Genomic DNA, 19,869 nt, shown 5'->3' on the forward strand with positions numbered 1-19,869 from the left:
AGACACAATGCTACATGCAGCTTTATCCTGTGAGTTTTCCATGCCCATCCTCTGACCTCAAATGTTGAATAGTGGTGTCGTGAACTTCACATTGAGGTTTCACAATTGTCATCACAATAAATATTCTTTAATACTTGGAGAAAACACTCAGATCACACAGTGAGTTAACATTCAAATGGGTTTCACTAAGATCCTCAACTAAGCCACAAAATACAGCAGCGGAACTAACATGACCTACTCTTAGATGCCAACCCAGGATTGATACAAAGTGCAAGTACAGAGTGACAACACAACGTAACAATGGAGTAGACCTACAGTAGGTGGCGAGATAAACAGCTCTCCCTTCAGAAGAAGACGGAGAGGGAAGAAGCACCTATGGGAGTAGACTAGGGCTACATCCTGGTTCTCCACCCTTTTCCAAAAGTGTGCACTTGCACACTGCCCATCATGAATTTAAAAGCATAGGATTGGTGTAAGCATTGGCTGGAAGCAGTTTCTACCAGTGTAAAATCCATATGAGAAAGTGTACAAGTGCATACTTCAGAAGAAGGGTGGGCAATTGAGCCCTAAGTAGCTATGAGTATGGGACAGAGTGAAAGTGTTGGTAAGAGTTACCATGATTGGAGCTAAGTTACACTGAAAGGGCCGGTCTGCTCTGAGCTGATCCAATCTAAAGACTAGCCTATCCAGACTAGGTGCTGGTCAGTTCAGTCCACCTTCTTGGGCCTGACCCGGGTCACATGTTCCAGCTGGCCAGAGTCAGACACGTCGTAGCTTGTCTTGTATTTAGCCAGGATCTTCATCAGGGGGCGGAGCTTCAACCACCACTGTTCCTTAGGGATCCTGTGGCTGATAGGGTAGAATAGAACAAAACACACACGAGACCATGATGACATAAAATAAACAGTTTGAAGCTTTAGTTAATGCACTCAATTTGGCACTTTTTTATACAGGTGGACATTCAGTTAAACTGAAGGAAGAATGTTTTAACCTTGTGCTACCATGGTCTACACAACATGTAAAAGTTGCCTTACACAAAGTCTGTTTGGTCTTTGAGCTGCACCACTGGTTGGAAGACCATGGCTCTGCGACGCATCCCCAGCAAACAGGCAGTGTCCTCAGTGTTAGCAAACACCTTCCCTGCACAAGGATAACAAATGCAGTCAGGCACACTTATTAGAGTCCAAATTACACCCTATTCCCCCTATGGACCATGGTCAAAAGTAGTGCACTAGTTTAGGATGTATATTAACCAATATGCAATCTGAAAAGGCTTATTTTTTTGTAATATTTTTAGTATTAAATTCAGAACATGTACTCTACCTTCTTTATATGACTCCTTGAGCTTTCTTGAAATCCATTGAATCGCTTTGGCTGCAATCTTTGTTCCAAAGTTCCTGTCGAATGGGGAAGGAGCACCTCCCTTTGGAAATAGAATAAATAATCGGTTTTACTCAGGTTCATGTCATAATAAACTGACCTAAGGTAATATGTGGATTACACAGTAACATGATCAATATACAGTATGCTGTCATTCAATTCACATCTGAGTGGTATCAGTTGCAATCGGGCTACAGTGAGTGTCTGTAACCACACCTGCTGCATATGCCCAAGGACATTCTTCCTGCAGTCGAACACTCCTTTCCCCTCCTCAGAGTACAGCTGGTAGATGAAATCTGTGGTGAAGTTCTCATTGGAGTTCTCATTCCTGTAACGTCACACACACAATGTCAAGGTTCCATTTGTCCTGCTGCTGCGTTACAGGGTGATTCTTCCTATTGTGTAGAGAAATATTGAGTGGTCGCTATAGAGCCTCGATAGATCATCACAGAAGGTAGAGTATTTTAACATACAAATAATTTGTATTAGTAGCCTACACAGTGTGGCATAAATATAGTAAGACTATCATACATAGCTGGCTACGTACATGTGTGCCTTTATTGTTAACATACTGTACATTTGTAAAGAGGTGATCATGCCAGACATGAGCTCTTCCTTACCTCAGCACCAAGCCCCTCTGGATGCCCGTCTTCATCTTCTCTGTCAAATGCTCGACGTTGGACTGAAGCAGAGAGAAAAGCCTCACGGTATCTGTGATAAGTCTGAAGTATTCTAGAGTTTTCCACCTCCATCTGTAACCTACGTGAGCTTTCCGAGCTGCAGAAGGAAGCTCATTTCTCTGCTGTGTCTCAGGGACAGAGTTCTGCAGAGTGCTCTGGTGACCAGGAGGTGGCACACTTCTTACTGCTGTTCTGACCCCTACTTGGATGAGTTATCGCCATTTACTCCAATTAAAGTAGGCTACAGTATACAACATGCCGATGGAACATATGCTAGACCACTGCATTACACAACCCTATCTTTTGTTTATAATGAGTGTGTGCACTTTGCAACACATGGGTAAATATCGACATCACCTTGTTCCACAATGGAGCATAGATATAACATTTATTACCTTTAAATAATGTAGCATATATATAATATTAATTGCATTAAACAATCCAAATGATTTCATCTCATTGGACCAGGTCTTAGGAGACTGCATATTTTATCCATGATCTGAAGGGCTCTAAAACATTTGTACCTGACAACAGCAGAATGTCTCTCAGACAATAACAACTAGCATGACAACACTCTAGTGCTGTTGAGTAGTCCTCCTCAAACCATAACAATGAGATCTGTCTTGATCAGAGCTTAACACTCCTGGAATGATGATGCGTTCTAGCTATTAATAACCACCATAGCTACGTACTGTAATCTGGGTCACTTGAGCACTCCTAAAATAGAGGACCTGTTGCACCGAGGGAGGAGAGAGTGATTATATTATATTATATGTACTTCAGTTACTATGGATTCCAATGAGGAATTAACTTTGATGTAAATATTTAGGTTTATAACAGTGTATACTGTATAAAACTGAGATTCCACAATTGCCAGGTTTTCTATAATTCCTGGTTGGAGGATTCCAAATCAAATGTTATCTGTCACATGCTTTGTAAACAACAGGTGTGGACTAACAGTGAAATGCTTACTTACGGGTCCTTCCCAACCACGCAGAGAAATAATAGAAAAATAACAAGGAATAAATACACAATGAGTAATGATAACTTTGCTACTGTCAGGGGTACGAGGTAATTGAGGTAGATACTGTATGTACATATAGGTAGGGATGAAGTCACTAGGCAATAGATAATAATAATAAGTAACAATCAGTAACAGCAGCATATGTGATGAGTCAAAAGAGCTAGTGAAAAAGGGTCAATGCAGATAGTCCGGGTAGCTATTTAGCAGTCTTATCCTGCATATTCCCTCCTGATGCCAGGAATCTTCCAACCAGAATTTCTGTAAAACCTGGGAATTTCTGGAAAGTTACTAGAATTTTTCTACCTTAAGTAAAACAATGTCCCTCACCTGGAGGTCTCTGATGTCGAAAGGTTCCTCATAGATGTAGACAGCGTCAGCCCCCGCAGCCAGCCCCCCGACACTGGCCAGGTACCCACAGTACCCCCCCATGGTCTCAATGATGAACACACGCCGCTTGGTCCCACTGGCAGACTGCTTGATGCGGTCACATGTCTGACACACACACAGATGCTCATAGTCAGATCAAATAGGCACACAGGTTGTGTCCATAATGGCACCCTATTCCCTTTTTATTGCATTAATTTTGACCAGGGCAAATAAGGCTCTGGTCAAAAGTTGTTCACTATAAGGGAATAGGGTGGCATTTGTGACAAAAACCAATGTTACAATTATCAATAGCATGCAGACAATGTTGTTTTGTTAGGTAATAGCTACTGTACATACAAAATGCTCTGTATTGGTATTAAACATGCTCACACAATTACCCAAAACATGCACCATGTCACAATATAATACGATCATAAAATACAAAGAGCATTTCAAGATTTACCAGGATGCAGCTCTAGTCTCAAAGAATTCTTCCATAACATCAAACCAGAAACCAGTTAGTAAAGGAACAGGAAGTCTAATTCTAACTAGTAAAGCAGGTATGTTCTAAGTGTACACAAATGGGGTTGTTTACATTGTGTGAGTATGAATGTGGAAGAGAAATCATGGGAAATATCTGTCTGTTGTCAGTCTATATTCCCACAATAGTTTCACAATATCAACTAGGGTCGCACATCGGTCCAATAAGTGAACTAGTTTTTGAGCAAATAATTATGACTTGTAGATCTCTAGGAAAGCAGACCACATAATAATACAAATCTAGTGATCACTGATAACTTCAAATGGTACAGTATCATTTCAACCCTGTTAAAAGCTGTGTTCTAGCCTGAGTGCCAGTCTGTTTGTGCTATCATGCCAACTCATTGCCACTCCTTGTCATGCTTGGCTTGACAATGACACCAATGGAGTTGGCAAAAGCATAAACAGATCTGGGACCAGGCTATGTGACTTCTACCTTACCTCCACGATGGCATTGAGGGAAGTGTCTGCCCCGATACTCAGATCAGTACCAGGCACATTGTTACTAATGGTGGCAGGCAGCACACACATCGGGATGCAAAAGTCCTCATGGCTGGTCCGGGCCTCATAGAGCTGCAGCAGACACTCAAACGCCTGGTGAAGTGGTGCGGCACAAACGCGTTACACCACTAGGTGGAGCATCTCATACTCAGAGAGACCCTACTACACTGTACCCTAGTATGGGTCGTGTCCCAAATGGCACCCTATTCCCTATGTAGTACAATATATAGCCCATAGGGCTCTGGTCAAAAGTAGTGCAGTATAAAGGGAATAGGCTCTCATTTGGGAGGCAGATCATACTATATGTTACCCTATTAAGGCCTGACGTACACCCTACCCCATGTAGTATCTGTGTGTGTAAGGCTCTTTCCGTGCAAGAGAGGAGTTGGCTTGGTATCCCATTGGCAAAGACGAGACCAAAAAAGGGCGGGGTTGGTTGGTCACCCTATCTGGCAGACAGACAGAAGTGTTGTCGTGGAAACTACAGTAGACTCAGTCAGTCACAATGCAGCCTGGTGATACTGCACTTGACCTCACAACGTGAGGGAACTTTTGTACGCAAGTGGCAAAATGCTGGTCGTTATCCGTCAGGTCCACTACCCATGCAGACAATCGTGTTCAAAACAAAATGGTGGTCTGTCCTGGTTGAAAACAACAATTAGATTGGCTATTACTGTTCTATGAATCATTTAATCTCCCTTTATTAAAGTTAAAGTGAATTAACTTTTTTCTCCAATTGAGTATAGTGTATATTTGTTTCAGATGCTTCGTGAGAATCTAGCTTTTGTTGATAATAGAAATAAAATCAACTAGATGGGTAAAGTAAAATGATTGGTTAGAGAAAACATCTAAATGTTAGTACAACTACGACTTCTACTTCATTCATACCCTTCTCTTCCAAACCTCCACCTCATCCACCTGGCTTGTAGCCATTTGGATAGCAGGATAGGAGTGTTATAGAGCTACGGGTTGTGTTAAACCAGACCAGGGACCAGACATCTCATCATGTTTAGTAAACAAGGTGCAGGGAGAACAATGGAAGTGGCAGGGTGCAAAACATGCCACGTCACTAGTGCATGCCCCTATCTACCACTTACCTGGGACCTAACTGAGAGCTCCACTATGACATTTACCAGCAAAAACAACAGACATCAGAGGCCTCAGACTGAAAGAACTAGCCCTAATATAGTACTACACTCCTAATATTACCCCAACCCCTAATACTACCCCTACCCTTAATAGACAGTGCCTTGCAAAATTATTCACCCCCTTGGTGTTTTTCCTATTTTGTTGCATTACAACCTGTAATTGAAAAAGATTTTATTTGGATTTCATGTAATGGACATACACAAAATAGTCCAAAATGGTGAAGTGAAAAAATTAACTTGTTTCAAAAAATTCTAAAAAATAAAAAACAGAAAAGTGGTGCGTGCATATGTATTCATCACCTTTGCTATGAAGCCCCTAAATAAGATCTGGTGCAACCAATTTCCTTCAGAAGTCACATAAATAGTTAAATAAAGTCTACCTGTGTGCAATCAAAGTGTCACATGATCTGTCACATGATCTCAGTATATATACACCTGTTCTGAAAGGCCCCAGAGTCTGCAACACCACTAGGCAAGGGGCACCACCAAGCAAGCGGCACTATGAAGACCGAGGAGCTCTCCAAACAGGTCAGGGACAACGTTGTGGAGAAGTACAGATCAGTGTTGGGTTATAAAAAATATCAGGAACTTTGAACATCCCACGGAGCACCATTAAATCCATTATTAAAAAATGTAAAGAATATGGCACCACAACAAACCTGCCAAGAGAGGGCCGCCCACAAACTCACGGACTAGGCAAGGAGGGCATTAATCAGAGAGGCAACAAAGATAACCCTGAAGGAGCTGCACAGCGGAGATTGGAGTATCTATCCATAGGACCACTTTAAGCCGTACACTCCACAGAGTTGGGCTTTACAGAAGAGTGTTTGTTTCACAAGAAAAAAAAATGCATCTTCAAAGTGGTAGGCTTGTTGTGTAAATCAAATTATACAAACCACTGAAAAATCTATTTTAATTCCAGGTTGTACGGCAACAAAATAGGAAAAATGCCCTACCTCTAATATACCTACCCATAATACTAACCCTACCCCTAATACTACTCCTAATATACCTACCCTTAATACTACCGCTAATATACCTACCCTTAATACTACCTCTAATATACCTACCCATAATACTAACCTTACCCCTCATACCACCCCTAAAATACCTACCGCTAATCCAACCCTACCCCTAACCAACCTAGCCCTAATCCAATCCTACCTCTAATATACCTACCCCAAAATGACCTACCCCTAATATACCTCCCCCTAATACTATCCTTACCGCTAATATAGCTACCCCTAATACTACCCCTACCCCTAATGTACTTACCCCTAATACTATCCCTAACCATAAATGACCTACCCCTAATACTACCCCTAATACACCTCCCCTAATACCTACCCCTAATACTACCCATACCCCTAATACTACCCGTGCCCCTAATACACCTCCCCTAATAATATATCTACCCCTAATACACCTCCCCTAATAGTATGTCTACCCCTAATACTACCCCTACCCCTAATATACCTAACCTAGCCACGTGCTTCTACACCTGCATTGCTTGCTGTTTGGGGTTTTAGTCTGAGTTTCTGTACAGCACTTTGATATATCAGCTGATGTAAGAAGGGCTATAAGAATACATTTGATTTGATATACCTACCACTAATACTACCCCTACCTCCGATATACCTACCACTATTACTACCCGTACCTCCGATATACCTACCACTAATACTACCCCTACCTCCGATATACCTACCACTAATACTACCCCTACCTCCGATATACCTACCACTAATACTACCCCTACCTCCAATATACCTACCCCTAATACTATCCCTACCCATAATATAGTACTAGTCCCCTAATACGACCCCTAACCCTAATATACCTCCCCCTAATATACCTACCCCTAATCTACCTCCCCCTAATATACCTACCCCTAATCTACCTCCCCCTAATCTACCTACCCCTAATACTACTCCTACCCCTAATACTACTCCTACCCCTACCCCTAATACTACTCCTAATATACCTATCCCTAATATATCTACCCCTAAAACTAATCCTACCCCTAATTACCTACCCCTAAAACTAATCCTACCCCTAATCACCTACCCCTACCCCTAATACTACCCATACCCCTAACACACCTACCCCTAACACCCTCCCTACCCATAAATTACCTACCCCTACCCATAATATACCTATTCCTAATACAACCCTATCCCTAATACTACTCCAAACCCTAATCACCTACCCCTCAAATGAATCCTACCGCGACCCTTAATTACCTACCCCTAATACTACTCCAACCCCTAATATACCTAACCCTAAAACTAAGTCTCCCCTACCCCTAAAACTACTCCAACCCCTAATCACCTACCCCTAAAACTAATCCTACCGCAACCCTTAATTACCTACCCCTAATACTACTCCAACCCCTAATATACCTAACCCTAAAACTAAGTCTCCCCTACCCCTAAAACTACTCCAACCCCTAATCACCTACCCCTAAAACTAATCCTACCACAACCCTTAATTACCTACCCCTAATACTACTCCAACCCCTAACATACCTAACCCTAAAACTAAGTCTCCCCAACCCCTAATTACCTACCCCTAATACTACTCCAACCCCTAATTACCTACCCCTAAAATGAATCCTACCGTGACCCTTAATTACCAACCCCTAATACTACTCCAACCCCTAATATACCTACCCCTAAAACTAATCCTACCGTGACCCTTAATTACCAACCCCTAATACTACTTCAACCCCTAATTACCTACCCCTAAAACTAATCCTACCGTGACCCTTAATTACCAACCCCTAATACTACTCCAACCCCTAATTACCTACCCCTAAAACTAATCCTACCGTGACCCTTAATTACCAACCCCTAATACTACTCCAACCCCTAATTACCTACCCCTAAAACTAATCCTACCGTGACCCTTAATTACCTACCCCTAATACTACTCCAACCCCTAACATACCTAACCCTAAAACTAAGTCTCCCCAACCCCTAATTACCTACCCCTAATACTACTCCAACCCCTAATTACCTACCCCTAAAATGAATCCTACCGTGACCCTTAATTACCAACCCCTAATACTACTCCAACCCCTAATAACCCCTAAAACTAATCCTTACCTACCCCTAAACTAATACCTACCCCTGAAACTAATCCTACAATTACCAACCCCTAATACTACTCCAACCCCTAATTACCTACCCCTAAAACTAATCCTACCGTGACCCTTAATTACCAACCCCTAATACTACTCCAACCCCTAATTACCTACCCCTAAAACTAATCCTACCGTGACCCTTAATTACCAACCCCTAATACTACTCCAACCCCTAATTACCTACCCCTAAAACTAATCCTACCGTGACCCTTAATTACCAACCCCTAATACTACTCCAACCCCTAATTACCTACCCCTAAAACTAATCCTACCGTGACCCTTAATTACCAACCCCTAATACTACTCCAACCCCTAATTACCTACCCCTAAAACTAATCCTACCGTGACCCTTAATTACCAACCCCTAATACTACTCCAACCCCTAATTACCTACCCCTAAAACTAATCCTACCGTGACCCTTAATTACCAACCCTAATACTACTAACCCCTAATTACCTACCCCTAAAACTAATCCTACCGTGACCCTTAATTACCAAACCCTAATACTACCCAACCCCTAAACCTACCCCTAAAACTCCCTACCGTGACCCTTAATTACCAACCCCTAATACTACTCCAACCCCTAATTACCTACCCCTAAAACTAATCCTACCGTGACCCTTAATTACCAAACCCTAATACTACTCCAACCCCTAATTACCTACCCCTAAAACTAATCCTACCGTGACCCTTAATTACCAACCCCTAATACTACTCCAACCCCTAATTACCTACCCCTAAAACTAATCCTACCGTGACCCTTAATTACCAACCCCTAATACTACTCCAACCCCTAATTACCTACCCCTAAAACTAATCCTACCGTGACCCTTAATTACCAACCCCTAATACTACTCCAACCCCTAATTACCTACCCCTAAAACTAATCCTACCGTGACCCTTAATTACCAACCCCTAATACTACTCCAACCCCTAATTACCTACCCCTAAAACTAATCCTACCGTGACCCTTAATTACCAAACCCTAATACTACTCCAACCCCTAATTACCTACCCCTAAAACTAATCCTACCGTGACCCTAATAATTACCAACCCCTAATACTACTCCAACCCCTAATTACCTACCCCTAAAACTAATCCTACCGTGACCCTTAATTACCAACCCCTAATACTACCCAAACCCTAATTACCTACCCCTAAAACTAATCCTACCGTGACCCTTAATTACCAACCCCTAATACTACTCCAAACCCTAATTACCTACCCCTAAAACTAATCCTACCGTGACCCTTAATTACCAACCCCTAATACTACTCCAACCCCTAATTACCTACCCCTAAAACTAATCCTACCGTGACCCTTAATTACCCCTAACCCCTAAAACTAATCTACCCTTAATTACCAACCCCTAATACCTAATAATACCTACCCCTAAAACTAATCCTACCGTGACCCTTAATTACCAACCCCTAATACTACTCCAACCCCTAATTACCTACCCCTAAAACTAATCCTACCGTGACCCTTAATTACCAACCCCTAATACTACTCCAACCCCTAATTACCTACCCCTAAAACTAATCCTACCGTGACCCTTAATTACCAACCCCTAATACTACTCCAACCCCTAATTACCTACCCCTAATCCTACCGTGAACTAATTACCAACCCCTAATACTACTCCAACCCCTAATATACCTACCCCTAAAACTAATCCTACCGTGACCAATTACCAACCCCTAATACTACTTCAACCCCTAATTACCTACCCCTAAAACTAATCCTACCGTGACCCTTAATTACCAACCCCTAATACTACTCCAACCCCTAATTACCTACCCCTAAAACTAATCCTACCGTGACCCTTAATTACCAACCCCTAATACTACTCCAACCCCTAATATACCTACCCCTAAAACTAATCCTACCGTGACCCTTAATTACCAACCCCTAATACTACTTCAACCCCTAATTACCTACCCCTAAAACTAATCCTACCGTGACCCTTAATTACCAACCCCTAATACTACTCCAACCCCTAATTACCTACCCCTAAAACTAATCCTACCGTGACCCTTAATTACCAACCCCTAATACTACTCCAACCCCTAATATACCTACCCCTAAAACTAATCCTACCGTGACCCTTAATTACCAACCCCTAATACTACTCCAACCCCTAATTACCTACCCCTAAAACTAATCCTACCGTGACCCTTAATTACCAACCCCTAATACTACTCCAACCCCTAATATACCTACCCCTAAAACTAATCCTACCGTGACCCTTAATTACCAACCCCTAATACTACTTCAACCCCTAATTACCTACCCCTAAAACTAATCCTACCGTGACTCTTAATTACCAACCCCTAATACTACTCCAACCCCTAATATACCTACCCCTAAAACTAATCCTACCGTGACCCTTAATTACCAACCCCTAATACTACTCCAACCCCTAATATACCTACCCCTAAAACTAATCCTACCGTGACCCTTAATTACCAACCCCTAATACTACTCCAACCCCTAATTACCAACCCCTAACATACAGTGCCTTCAGAAATTATTCACATGTTGTTGTGTTCCAGCCTGAATTTAAAATGGATTACATGTAGATGTGTGTGTCACTGGCCTACACCCAATACCCCATCATGTGAAAGTGGAATTATGTTTTAGAAATGTTTACAAATTAATACAAAAATGAACATCTGAAATGTCTTGAGTCAATAAGTATTCAAACCCTTTGTTATGGTAAACCTAAATAAGTAAAATGCTTAACAAGTCACATAATAATTGCATGGTCTCACTTTGTGTGCAATAACCGTGTTTAACATGATTTTTGAATGACTACCTCGTCTCTGTACCTAAGGTCCCATGTCAAGCAGTGATTTTCAACAGATTTGACCACAAAGACCAGCAAGGTTTTCCAATGCCTCACAAAGAAGGGCACCTATTGGTAGATGGGTAAAAAAAATATGACATTGAATATCCCTTTGAGCATGGTGAAGTTATTAATTACACTTTGGATGATGTATCAATACACTCAGTCACTACAAATATACAGGCGTCCTTCCTAACTCAGATAGGAAGGAAACAGCTCAGAGATTTCACTACGAGGCCAATGGTGACTAACACAGTTACATAGTTTTAATGGTTGTGATAAGAGAAAACTGAGGTTTGATTAACAACATTTGGAATTACTCCACAATGCTAACTTAATTGACAGAGTAATAAAAGGAAGCATCATATTTGCAACAAGTCACTAAAGAAATACTGCAAAAACCTGGCAAAGCAATTCACTTTTTGTCCTGAATACAAAATGTTATGTTTGGAGCAAATCAATAACACATTACTTGTTGTGGTTCCTCCTGACAGAGGGCAGCAGAGACCGCCCTAGAGACTTTTATTGGACTCCGGTATGTCCTATTCTTTTTTTTCTGTGGTCCTTTGCAGAAGCTTGAATTGTTTACTGTGTGTGGTCGTTTCCTGAGTGAGTTTGAGACTTAGTGTTTATTTATTTTTTTCAAGTGTACTGTGGTCCTGCGGCTACTGTTTCTCAGTGAAGTATTATGTTTATCCTTAACTTCTTCGAGATAGTGGGCGCTCTTAATTTTTGGATAAAAAACGTTCCCGTTTTAAAACAAGATATTTTGTCACGAAAAGATGCTCGACTTTGCATGTAATTGACAGCTTTGGAAAGAAAAAACTCTGCCGTTTCCAAAACTGCAAAGATATTATCTGTGAGTGCCCCAGAACTAATGCTACATGCGAAACAAAGATGAAATTTCATACAGGAAATGCCCCAGATTCTGAAGGCGCTGTGTTCCAATGTCTCTTTATATGGCTGTGAATGCGCCAGGAATGAGCCTGCCCTTTCTGTCGTCTCCCCAAGGTGTCTGCAGCATTGTGACGTATTTCTAGGCATATCATTGGAAGATTGACCATAAGAGACTACATTGACCAGGTGTCCACCCGGTGTCCTGCGTCGAAATTATTGCGTAATCTCTTGGTCCATGCGCGTTCCATTTCTTCAGAGGAGAAAGTCAACTGCCATGAATGATTTATCATCGATAGATATGTGAAAAACACCTTGAGGATTGATTCTAAACAACGTTTGCCATATTTGTCGATATTATGGAGTTAATTTGGAAAAAAAGTTTGCGTGGTAATGACTTAATTTTCGTTTTTTTTCTTACCCAAACGTGATGAAGAAAACGGAGCGATTTGTCTACACAAATAATCTTTTTGTAAAAATTTGCTATCTAACTGAGAGTCTCCTCATTGAAAATATCTGAAGTTCTTCAAAGGTAAATTATTTTATTTGAATGCTTTTCTTGTTTTTGTGAAAATGTTGCATGCTTAATGCTATGCTAGGCTATCAATACTGTTACACAAATGCTTGTTTAGCTATGGTTCAAAAGCATATTTTGAAAATCTGAGATGACAGAGTTGTTAACAAAAGGCTAAGCTTGAGAGCTAATATATTTATTTCATTTCATTTGCGATTTTCATGAATAGTTAACATTGCGTTATGCTAATGAGCTTGCGAAGAGAATTATACTCCTGGATACAGGTTTTTTTCGTAGCTAAAAGTGATGAACAAAACGGAGCGATTTGTCCTACACAAATAATCTTTTTGTAAAAACTGAACATTTGCTATCTAGCTGAGAGTCTCCTCATTGAAAACATCTGAAGTTCTTCATAGGTAAATTATTTTATTTGAATGCTTTTCTTGTTTTTGTGAAAATGTTGCATGCTGAATACCAGGCTTATTGCTATGCTAGGCAATCAATAATGTTACACAAATGCTTGTTCAGCTATGGTTCAAAAGCATATTTTGAAAATCTGAGATGACAGTGTTGTTAACAAAAGGCTAAGCTTGAGAGCAAATATATTTATTTCATTTCATTTTGAGATTTTCATGAATAGTTAACGTTGCGTTATGGTAATGAGCGTGAGGCTGTATTCACGATCCCGGATCCGGGATGGCTAGAATCATGAGGTTAACCACTGATTCCTCGTCTGGTCTCTTCTCTGCACCTGGGTCCAACCTCACCATGTCACATTACTGAGTACCACTCTCAATACTTTCAAGCATAGTGGTGGCTGCATCATGTTATGGGTATGCTTGTAATCGTTAAGGACTGGGGAGTTTTTCAGGATAAAAAACTACATGGAATGGAGCTAAGTACAGGCAAAATCTTACAGAAAAACCTTGTCAGCTTTCCACCAGACACCAGGAGATTGTTCCAGCGGGACAATAACCTAAAACACCAGGCCAACTCTACATTGGAGTTGCTTACCAAGATGACAGTGAATGTTCCTGAGTGGCTGAGGTAGTTTTGACTTAAATCTACATGAAAATCTATGGAAAGACCTGAAAATGGTTGTTTAGCAGTGATCTACAATGAATTTGACAGAGCTTGAAGAATTTTGAAAAGAATAATAGGCAAACGTTGCATAATCAAGGTGTGGAAACCTCTTAAGAGACTTACCCAGAAAGACTCACAGCTGTAATGGCTGCCAAAGATGCTTCTACAAATTATTGACTCAGGGGTGTGACTACTTATGTAAATGAGATATTTCTGTATTTCATTTCCAATAAAACTGCAAAAGTTTCTAAAAAACAGGTTTTCACTTTGTCATTATGGGGTATTGTGTGTAGATTGGTAATCAATGTTGAACTTAGGCTGCAACACAACAAAAGTGGAATAAGTCAAGAGGAATGAATACTTTCTGAAGGCACTGTACCTACTCCTAATACTACTCCTACCCCTAATATACCTAACCCAAATTACACCCCTACCCCTAATATCCCTAATCCTACCAACACTAATCATATACTACTCCACCTCTTTACATGGGTTGAACTTTAATGAAATCCCTGTTAACTTCTTGCTGTTTGTACAATAGTCTCTTGCAACTGATCAGAGGATAAGTTGTCATACTATATCTAACTCTTTGACTTAGTGTTTACTGTGGCTTTTTAAACTCTACCTAACTATTTCACTTAGTGTTCACTATGGCTTTTTAAACTCTACCTAACTATTTCCTTTCTGATGATAAAGTAGCACATGCATACCTCGGTTAACACAAATCAGTTTGGTGCCTTTAGGTAACGCTCAGTTACATTCAGCCAGTTGTGATGCTGGTAAATGTCACACCCGAGCTGCGATCAGTGAAGCCCCCAATTCTGATTGGCTGGAGGGTGTTCTTAAAACACGTAAACTTGCGACCTCTGACCCCCAGCCAGACTTACATCAGTAATAGCATTCAAAGCTGTGTCTGCGCCAATGCTGAGGTCAGAGCCCGGTATATTGTTGGAGACCGTGGCAGGGACCATAACCATGGGGACACAGAACTCATTATATTTCTCCCGGGCAGCGGACAGTTCCATGACTCCCAGGAAGGCCTACAGTACAGGGCAGAGCCAGGGCTTTAGAGCGGAGAGTTAATTGGGTAGCATCCCAAAATGGCACCCTATTCCCTATATAGTACACTACTTTTGACCAGGGCTGGTCAAAATTAGTGCAGTGTATAGGGTATAGGGTGCCATTTAGGACACACCCATAAAGACAGGACAAGGTGGGCGGAGCCAATGTGAGGGAGCCGGGCCTATCAAAACGGACAGTGTGACATAGGAAGCACCACACAGTGTAACTGACACAGATTTGGGGGACACAGGGAGGAGAGCCTGAAGGGTGCTAGGAATTGTGGAGAAATATGTTCTTAATAATCATAGGAGGGAATAATGGAGAATATTTTGTCACTTTAGATTGTGAAATGAATGAATACAACAGTGTGACAAACATAGAAAAAGTTATGAGACAGGAGTATATTCCAGTGTATTTCTCAAAGATTATTATTAGTATTACTATTAGAGTGTATTACTATTACTAAAATTCTAATTTTACTCTAAATATAGGATTCTAATGTAAGATCTTTTCAGTGTGCCGGACAATGCATTTAACCAAGTACTTAAAGTATTTCATGATTACTTGACTATGCTAAAAACTTTTCACATTTATAAAAAGTACAATATACAATTTTGTAATGCATAGTAGTGGTATAATACTGTAATAATATTAAACTGCTATTTCAATGTCCAATGCATTCGATGCTGTGATGAGCTGTACATACCTCAAATCCACCGATAACAAGCAAAGCATTGATGTTATGTATCCTGATTTGTTCAGCTATCTTATCAAGATGCTTCGCTGGAAGGGTTCTGAAATAAGGAATGAAAATCTGTGTTCATCTACAGTACCCGATATGTCAGTGTTGACTTTCCATGCTGCACGTTTTGAAACACTTGTGTCCTAAATGGCACTCTATGGGCTCTGTTCATTGGCCTACCTCTTTGTTCCCAGTATGGACCCCCCTTGTCCAGTCCAACCACCTACATCTCCCCATTTAATCTCCTTTATCTGTGTGGACACAAACACAACAAAACTGCTTTTGAGATTGAGGTTTCAAATGTGTTCTGAGTGGTCTCCATAAAGCTCTCCTAATTGCTAACATCCTCATTCATTACGTTCATTTCAATGGGACACAAAACATGCTAAAGGAAGGAATGACATTCTAAAAAACAATCACGCACATCAGATTTGCAGTCAATGATATAGACATATAACATCTATCCTGCTTTGTATGATAGCTTGATTGTACTGTATTATTGCTCATTGAAGCACACAGGCTCTAATCTACCAACAGTACTCTACCAAGGTCTCACTCATCCCTCAGTGTTGGGCAAGGTAAAGTAGCATTTGACCATTATTTTCAATCACTTATCCCTGCCTTCATGCTTTCCTCCAGCTGAGTGCCCAGGGCCCTTGAAACAAATACTGACCCAGGCAGTGTTGTTTGAGGTCTGGTGACAGAGAGAGTGGGTGACAGAGAGAGTGGGTGACAGAGAGAGTGGGTGACAGAGAGAGAGAATGGGTGGGTGTGAGGGTGAGAACGTAGGGGTTAGAGGCCTAGGAAATTGGGATGAGAGTGGAAGTGAGAGAGAGGCCTGCATAAAGGCAAAGGGGTGAGAGAGGCCTGCATAAAGGAGAAGGGGTGAGAGAGAGGCCTGTGTAAAGGAGAGGGGGTGAGAGTGGAGGTGAGAGAGAGGCCTGCATAAAGGAGAGGGTGTGAGAGAGAGGCCTGTGTAAAAGAGAGGGTGGGTGAGAGTGGAGGTGAGAGAGAGGCCTGTGTAAAGGTGAGGAGGTGAGAGAGAGGCCTGTGTAAAGGTGAGGAGTTGAGAGAGATGCCTGCATAAAGGAGAGGGTGTGAGAGAGAGGCCTGGCCTGCATAAAGGAGAGGGGGTGAGTGAGAGGCCTCTTCTGCATAAAATAGAGAGGGGTGAGAGAGAGGCCTGCATAAAGGAGAGGGGGTGAGTGAGAGGCCTCTTCTGCATAAAATAGAGAGGGGTGAGAGAGAGGCCTGCATAAAGGAGAGGGGGTGAGTGAGAGGCCCATTCTGCATAAAGGAGAGGGGGTGAGTGAGAGGCCTGGCCTGCATAAAGGACAGGGGGTGAGTGAGAGGCCTCTTCTGCATAAAGGACAGGGGGTGAGTGAGAGGCCTCTTCTGCATAAAGGACAGGGGGTGAGTGAGAGGCCTCTTCTGCATAAAGGAGAGGGTGTGAGAGAGAGGCCTGGCCTGCATAAAGGAGAGGGGGTGAGTGAGAGGCCTCTTCTGCATAAAATAGAGAGGGGTTAGAGAGAGGCCTGCATAAAGGAGAGGGGGTGAGTGAGAGGCCCATTCTGCATAAAGGAGAGTGGGTGAGTGAGTGGCCTGGCCTGCATAAAGGACAGGGGGTGAGTGAGAGGCCTCTTCTGCATAAAGGACAGGGGGTGAGTGAGAGGCCTCTTCTGCATAAAGGACAGGGGGTGAGTGAGAGGCCTCTTCTGCATAAAGGACAGGGGGTGAGAGTAGTGGTGAGAGAGAGGCCTGCATAAAGGAGGGGGGGGTGAGAGACCTCTTCTGCATAAAGGAGAGGGGGTGAGTAAGAGGCCTCTTCTGCATAAAGGAGAGGGGGTGAGTGAGAGGCCTCTTCTGCATAAAGGAGAGGGGGTGAGAGAGAGGCCTGGCCTGCATAAAGGAGAGGGGTGAGTGAGAGGCCTCTTCTGCATAAAGGAGAGGGGGTGAGTGAGAGGCCTGGCCTGGATAAAGGAGAGGAGGTGAGTGAGAGGCCTGGCCTGGATAAAGGAGAGGGGGTGAGTGAGAGGCCTGGCCTGGATAAAGGAGAGGGGGTGAGTGAGAGGCCTCTTCTGCATAAAGGAGAGGGGGTGAATGAGAGGCCTGGCCTGCATAAAGGAGAGGGGGTGAGTAAGCGGCCTGTATAAAGGACATTGGGTGAATGAGAGGCCTGTATAAAGGACATTGCGTGAGTGAGAGGTCTGTATAAATGACAGGGGTGAGTGAGAGGCCTGCAGAAAGGACAGGGGGTTTGTGAGCGGCCCGCAGAAAGGACAGGGGGTGAGTGAGAGGCCTGTATAAAGGACAGGGGGTGAGTAAGAGGCCTGTATAAATGACAGGGGGTGAGTGAGAGGCCTGGCCTGGATAAATGACAGGGGGTGAGTGAGAGGCCTGGATAAAGGGCAGGGGGTGAGTGAGAGGCCTGGTCTGGATAAAGGACAGGGGTAGATTGAGAGGCCTGGCCTGGATAAAGGACAGGGGTAGATTGAGAGGCCTGGCCTGGATAAAGTAGAGTGGAGGTGAGAGTAATTGGCTTAGTTACTGACTTACTTACTGACTTTATTGTCCCCATGGGGATCATTTTGTTGCAGTGTCATGTACACGTTTAAATACAAAATACAAAACAAAATTGACAATACAATTGTAAGTAGTCCTGTTTATCTCCCCACATAAGTCTTATCTGAAAAACACCATCAGTGTCTGTTGCAGGGGACACAAGAGTAAAGGTGACTTACAGAGGGCAGCTACTTTTCTACTCTGCAAAGCCAGTCAACAAGGTCACTATAACCTTTAGCTTACCTGGCTTCGCTGTCATGTTTATATTCATAATTTTAAATATGTTCTTGTTATTCTAATGGCCTTCAAAATATGGAGTAGACTGCATTTCAAGGTTAATGGTGTAAACAATACTAGGGGACAAATATGATCAAATGTGTTTAACAGTGAGAAAACAACCTGTTGATCATGTGGCAGTGAGACCATCATTCTCATTGGGCAAGAATACAATGACTATAATCATGTGTCTTAACTCCAGTACCTGTCCCTTGTAGAATCCCTCGAAGCCGTCGTTAACGGCAAACATCTTGTGCCCCTCGGTGATGCCTACCCTGACGGCCGAGCGGACAGCTGCGTTCATGCCCGCAGCAGGGGCACCCACGTTCAGCACCGCCACGTTGAAGGAGCTCTGAGGATCAACAGCACAGTCGTCACACACATTTAGAAATACACACACACACACACACAAAAATACATACACATTTTAAACCAGCAGAGTTGGGGTCATTTCAATTTATATTCAATAAATTCAAAATGCTCATTGATACCCATATCACCAAAACCCTCTGTATACATACACCTGCTCATAGTGGTTGATACTGGGTAGAGATGCTCTACAAGCCTGGCAAAGCTGTTGTCTCCGTGGAGAATGGAGCAGCATGCAGAGACAAGCCTAGCAAGGCCTCATGCTACGGCCCCAAAATGCTGCATCTGTATAGGCTGTTGTTGTACTTCACATAGACCACTGGCTCTGAGCTCAATCACATGACCACAGCGTGCTCATGGACAGATAGACCCCACGTATATGAGTGCCCTCATAGGCATGGTAATCTCAAAGTAATCTCTTACTTTGAGCAGATCACAAGCATGTGTCTGATTGATACTTCTATGCAGCAGAACTAGTTAGTAGGCTACTATGACAACAGCAAGCATACTGAAAGTGCAGGAACAGGGCACTTCTTAGAACACAGATATACTGTGCTTCTACTAAGCAGAGTCATGAAGAAATACGCAATGAGGCTACAGCAACAGACATCTGTCGTTTTGTGGCACTGTTTATGTTCAAAATGGTCTAATCCAACATGTACTGCGTCAGAAGCTGTCTAGTTCAATCATGGCCCTATGGAGGTATTATTCTATTCAAATAAATATGTTGTTA

General features: G+C 42.4%; 1 protein-coding gene and 1 long non-coding RNA gene across 23 annotated transcripts in view; both read right to left on the reverse strand.

The window, feature by feature from the left end:
- Nucleotides 1-105: 105 nt before the first annotated feature.
- LOC118394602 (ATP-dependent 6-phosphofructokinase, platelet type-like) overlaps nucleotides 106-19,869 on the reverse strand; it is a 41,762-nt gene continuing 21,998 nt past the window's right edge. For 3 of the 9 annotated variants that reach the window (XM_052463683.1, XM_052463681.1, XM_052463682.1), the window contains 11 exons: nucleotides 18,973-19,119; nucleotides 16,110-16,180; nucleotides 15,894-15,981; nucleotides 15,013-15,165; nucleotides 4,432-4,584; nucleotides 3,412-3,576; nucleotides 2,001-2,062; nucleotides 1,597-1,708; nucleotides 1,324-1,423; nucleotides 1,035-1,140; nucleotides 106-849 (listed from right to left, as the gene is read on the reverse strand). In XM_052463683.1, the coding sequence (XP_052319643.1) occupies nucleotides 708-849; nucleotides 1,035-1,140; nucleotides 1,324-1,423; nucleotides 1,597-1,708; nucleotides 2,001-2,062; nucleotides 3,412-3,576; nucleotides 4,432-4,584; nucleotides 15,013-15,165; nucleotides 15,894-15,981; nucleotides 16,110-16,180; nucleotides 18,973-19,119 (1,299 nt within the window). In that variant the 3' untranslated portion in view covers nucleotides 106-707. The remainder of the gene's footprint in view (nucleotides 850-1,034; nucleotides 1,141-1,323; nucleotides 1,424-1,596; nucleotides 1,709-2,000; nucleotides 2,063-3,411; nucleotides 3,577-4,431; nucleotides 4,585-15,012; nucleotides 15,166-15,893; nucleotides 15,982-16,109; nucleotides 16,181-18,972; nucleotides 19,120-19,869) is intronic. The other 6 variants (XM_052463687.1, XM_052463685.1, XM_052463689.1 and 3 more) reach the window with 2 other exon arrangements.
- LOC127907624 (uncharacterized) lies at nucleotides 8,303-11,062 on the reverse strand. Of its 14 annotated transcripts, none has more exons than XR_008065186.1 (7): nucleotides 10,865-11,062; nucleotides 10,513-10,582; nucleotides 10,173-10,382; nucleotides 10,008-10,077; nucleotides 9,420-9,726; nucleotides 8,793-9,217; nucleotides 8,303-8,555 (listed from the first exon to the last, which is right to left on the reverse strand). It is a non-coding gene; the product is annotated as an uncharacterized LOC127907624 (long non-coding RNA). The 14 variants fall into 14 exon arrangements; XR_008065187.1 differs by lacking the exon at nucleotides 10,513-10,582 and adding an exon at nucleotides 10,724-10,793; XR_008065191.1 differs by lacking the exon at nucleotides 10,865-11,062 and adding an exon at nucleotides 10,724-10,844.

This window comes from Oncorhynchus keta, chromosome 15 (assembly GCF_023373465.1).
Source record: "Oncorhynchus keta strain PuntledgeMale-10-30-2019 chromosome 15, Oket_V2, whole genome shotgun sequence".
Classification (NCBI taxonomy): Eukaryota; Metazoa; Chordata; class Actinopteri; order Salmoniformes; family Salmonidae; genus Oncorhynchus; species Oncorhynchus keta.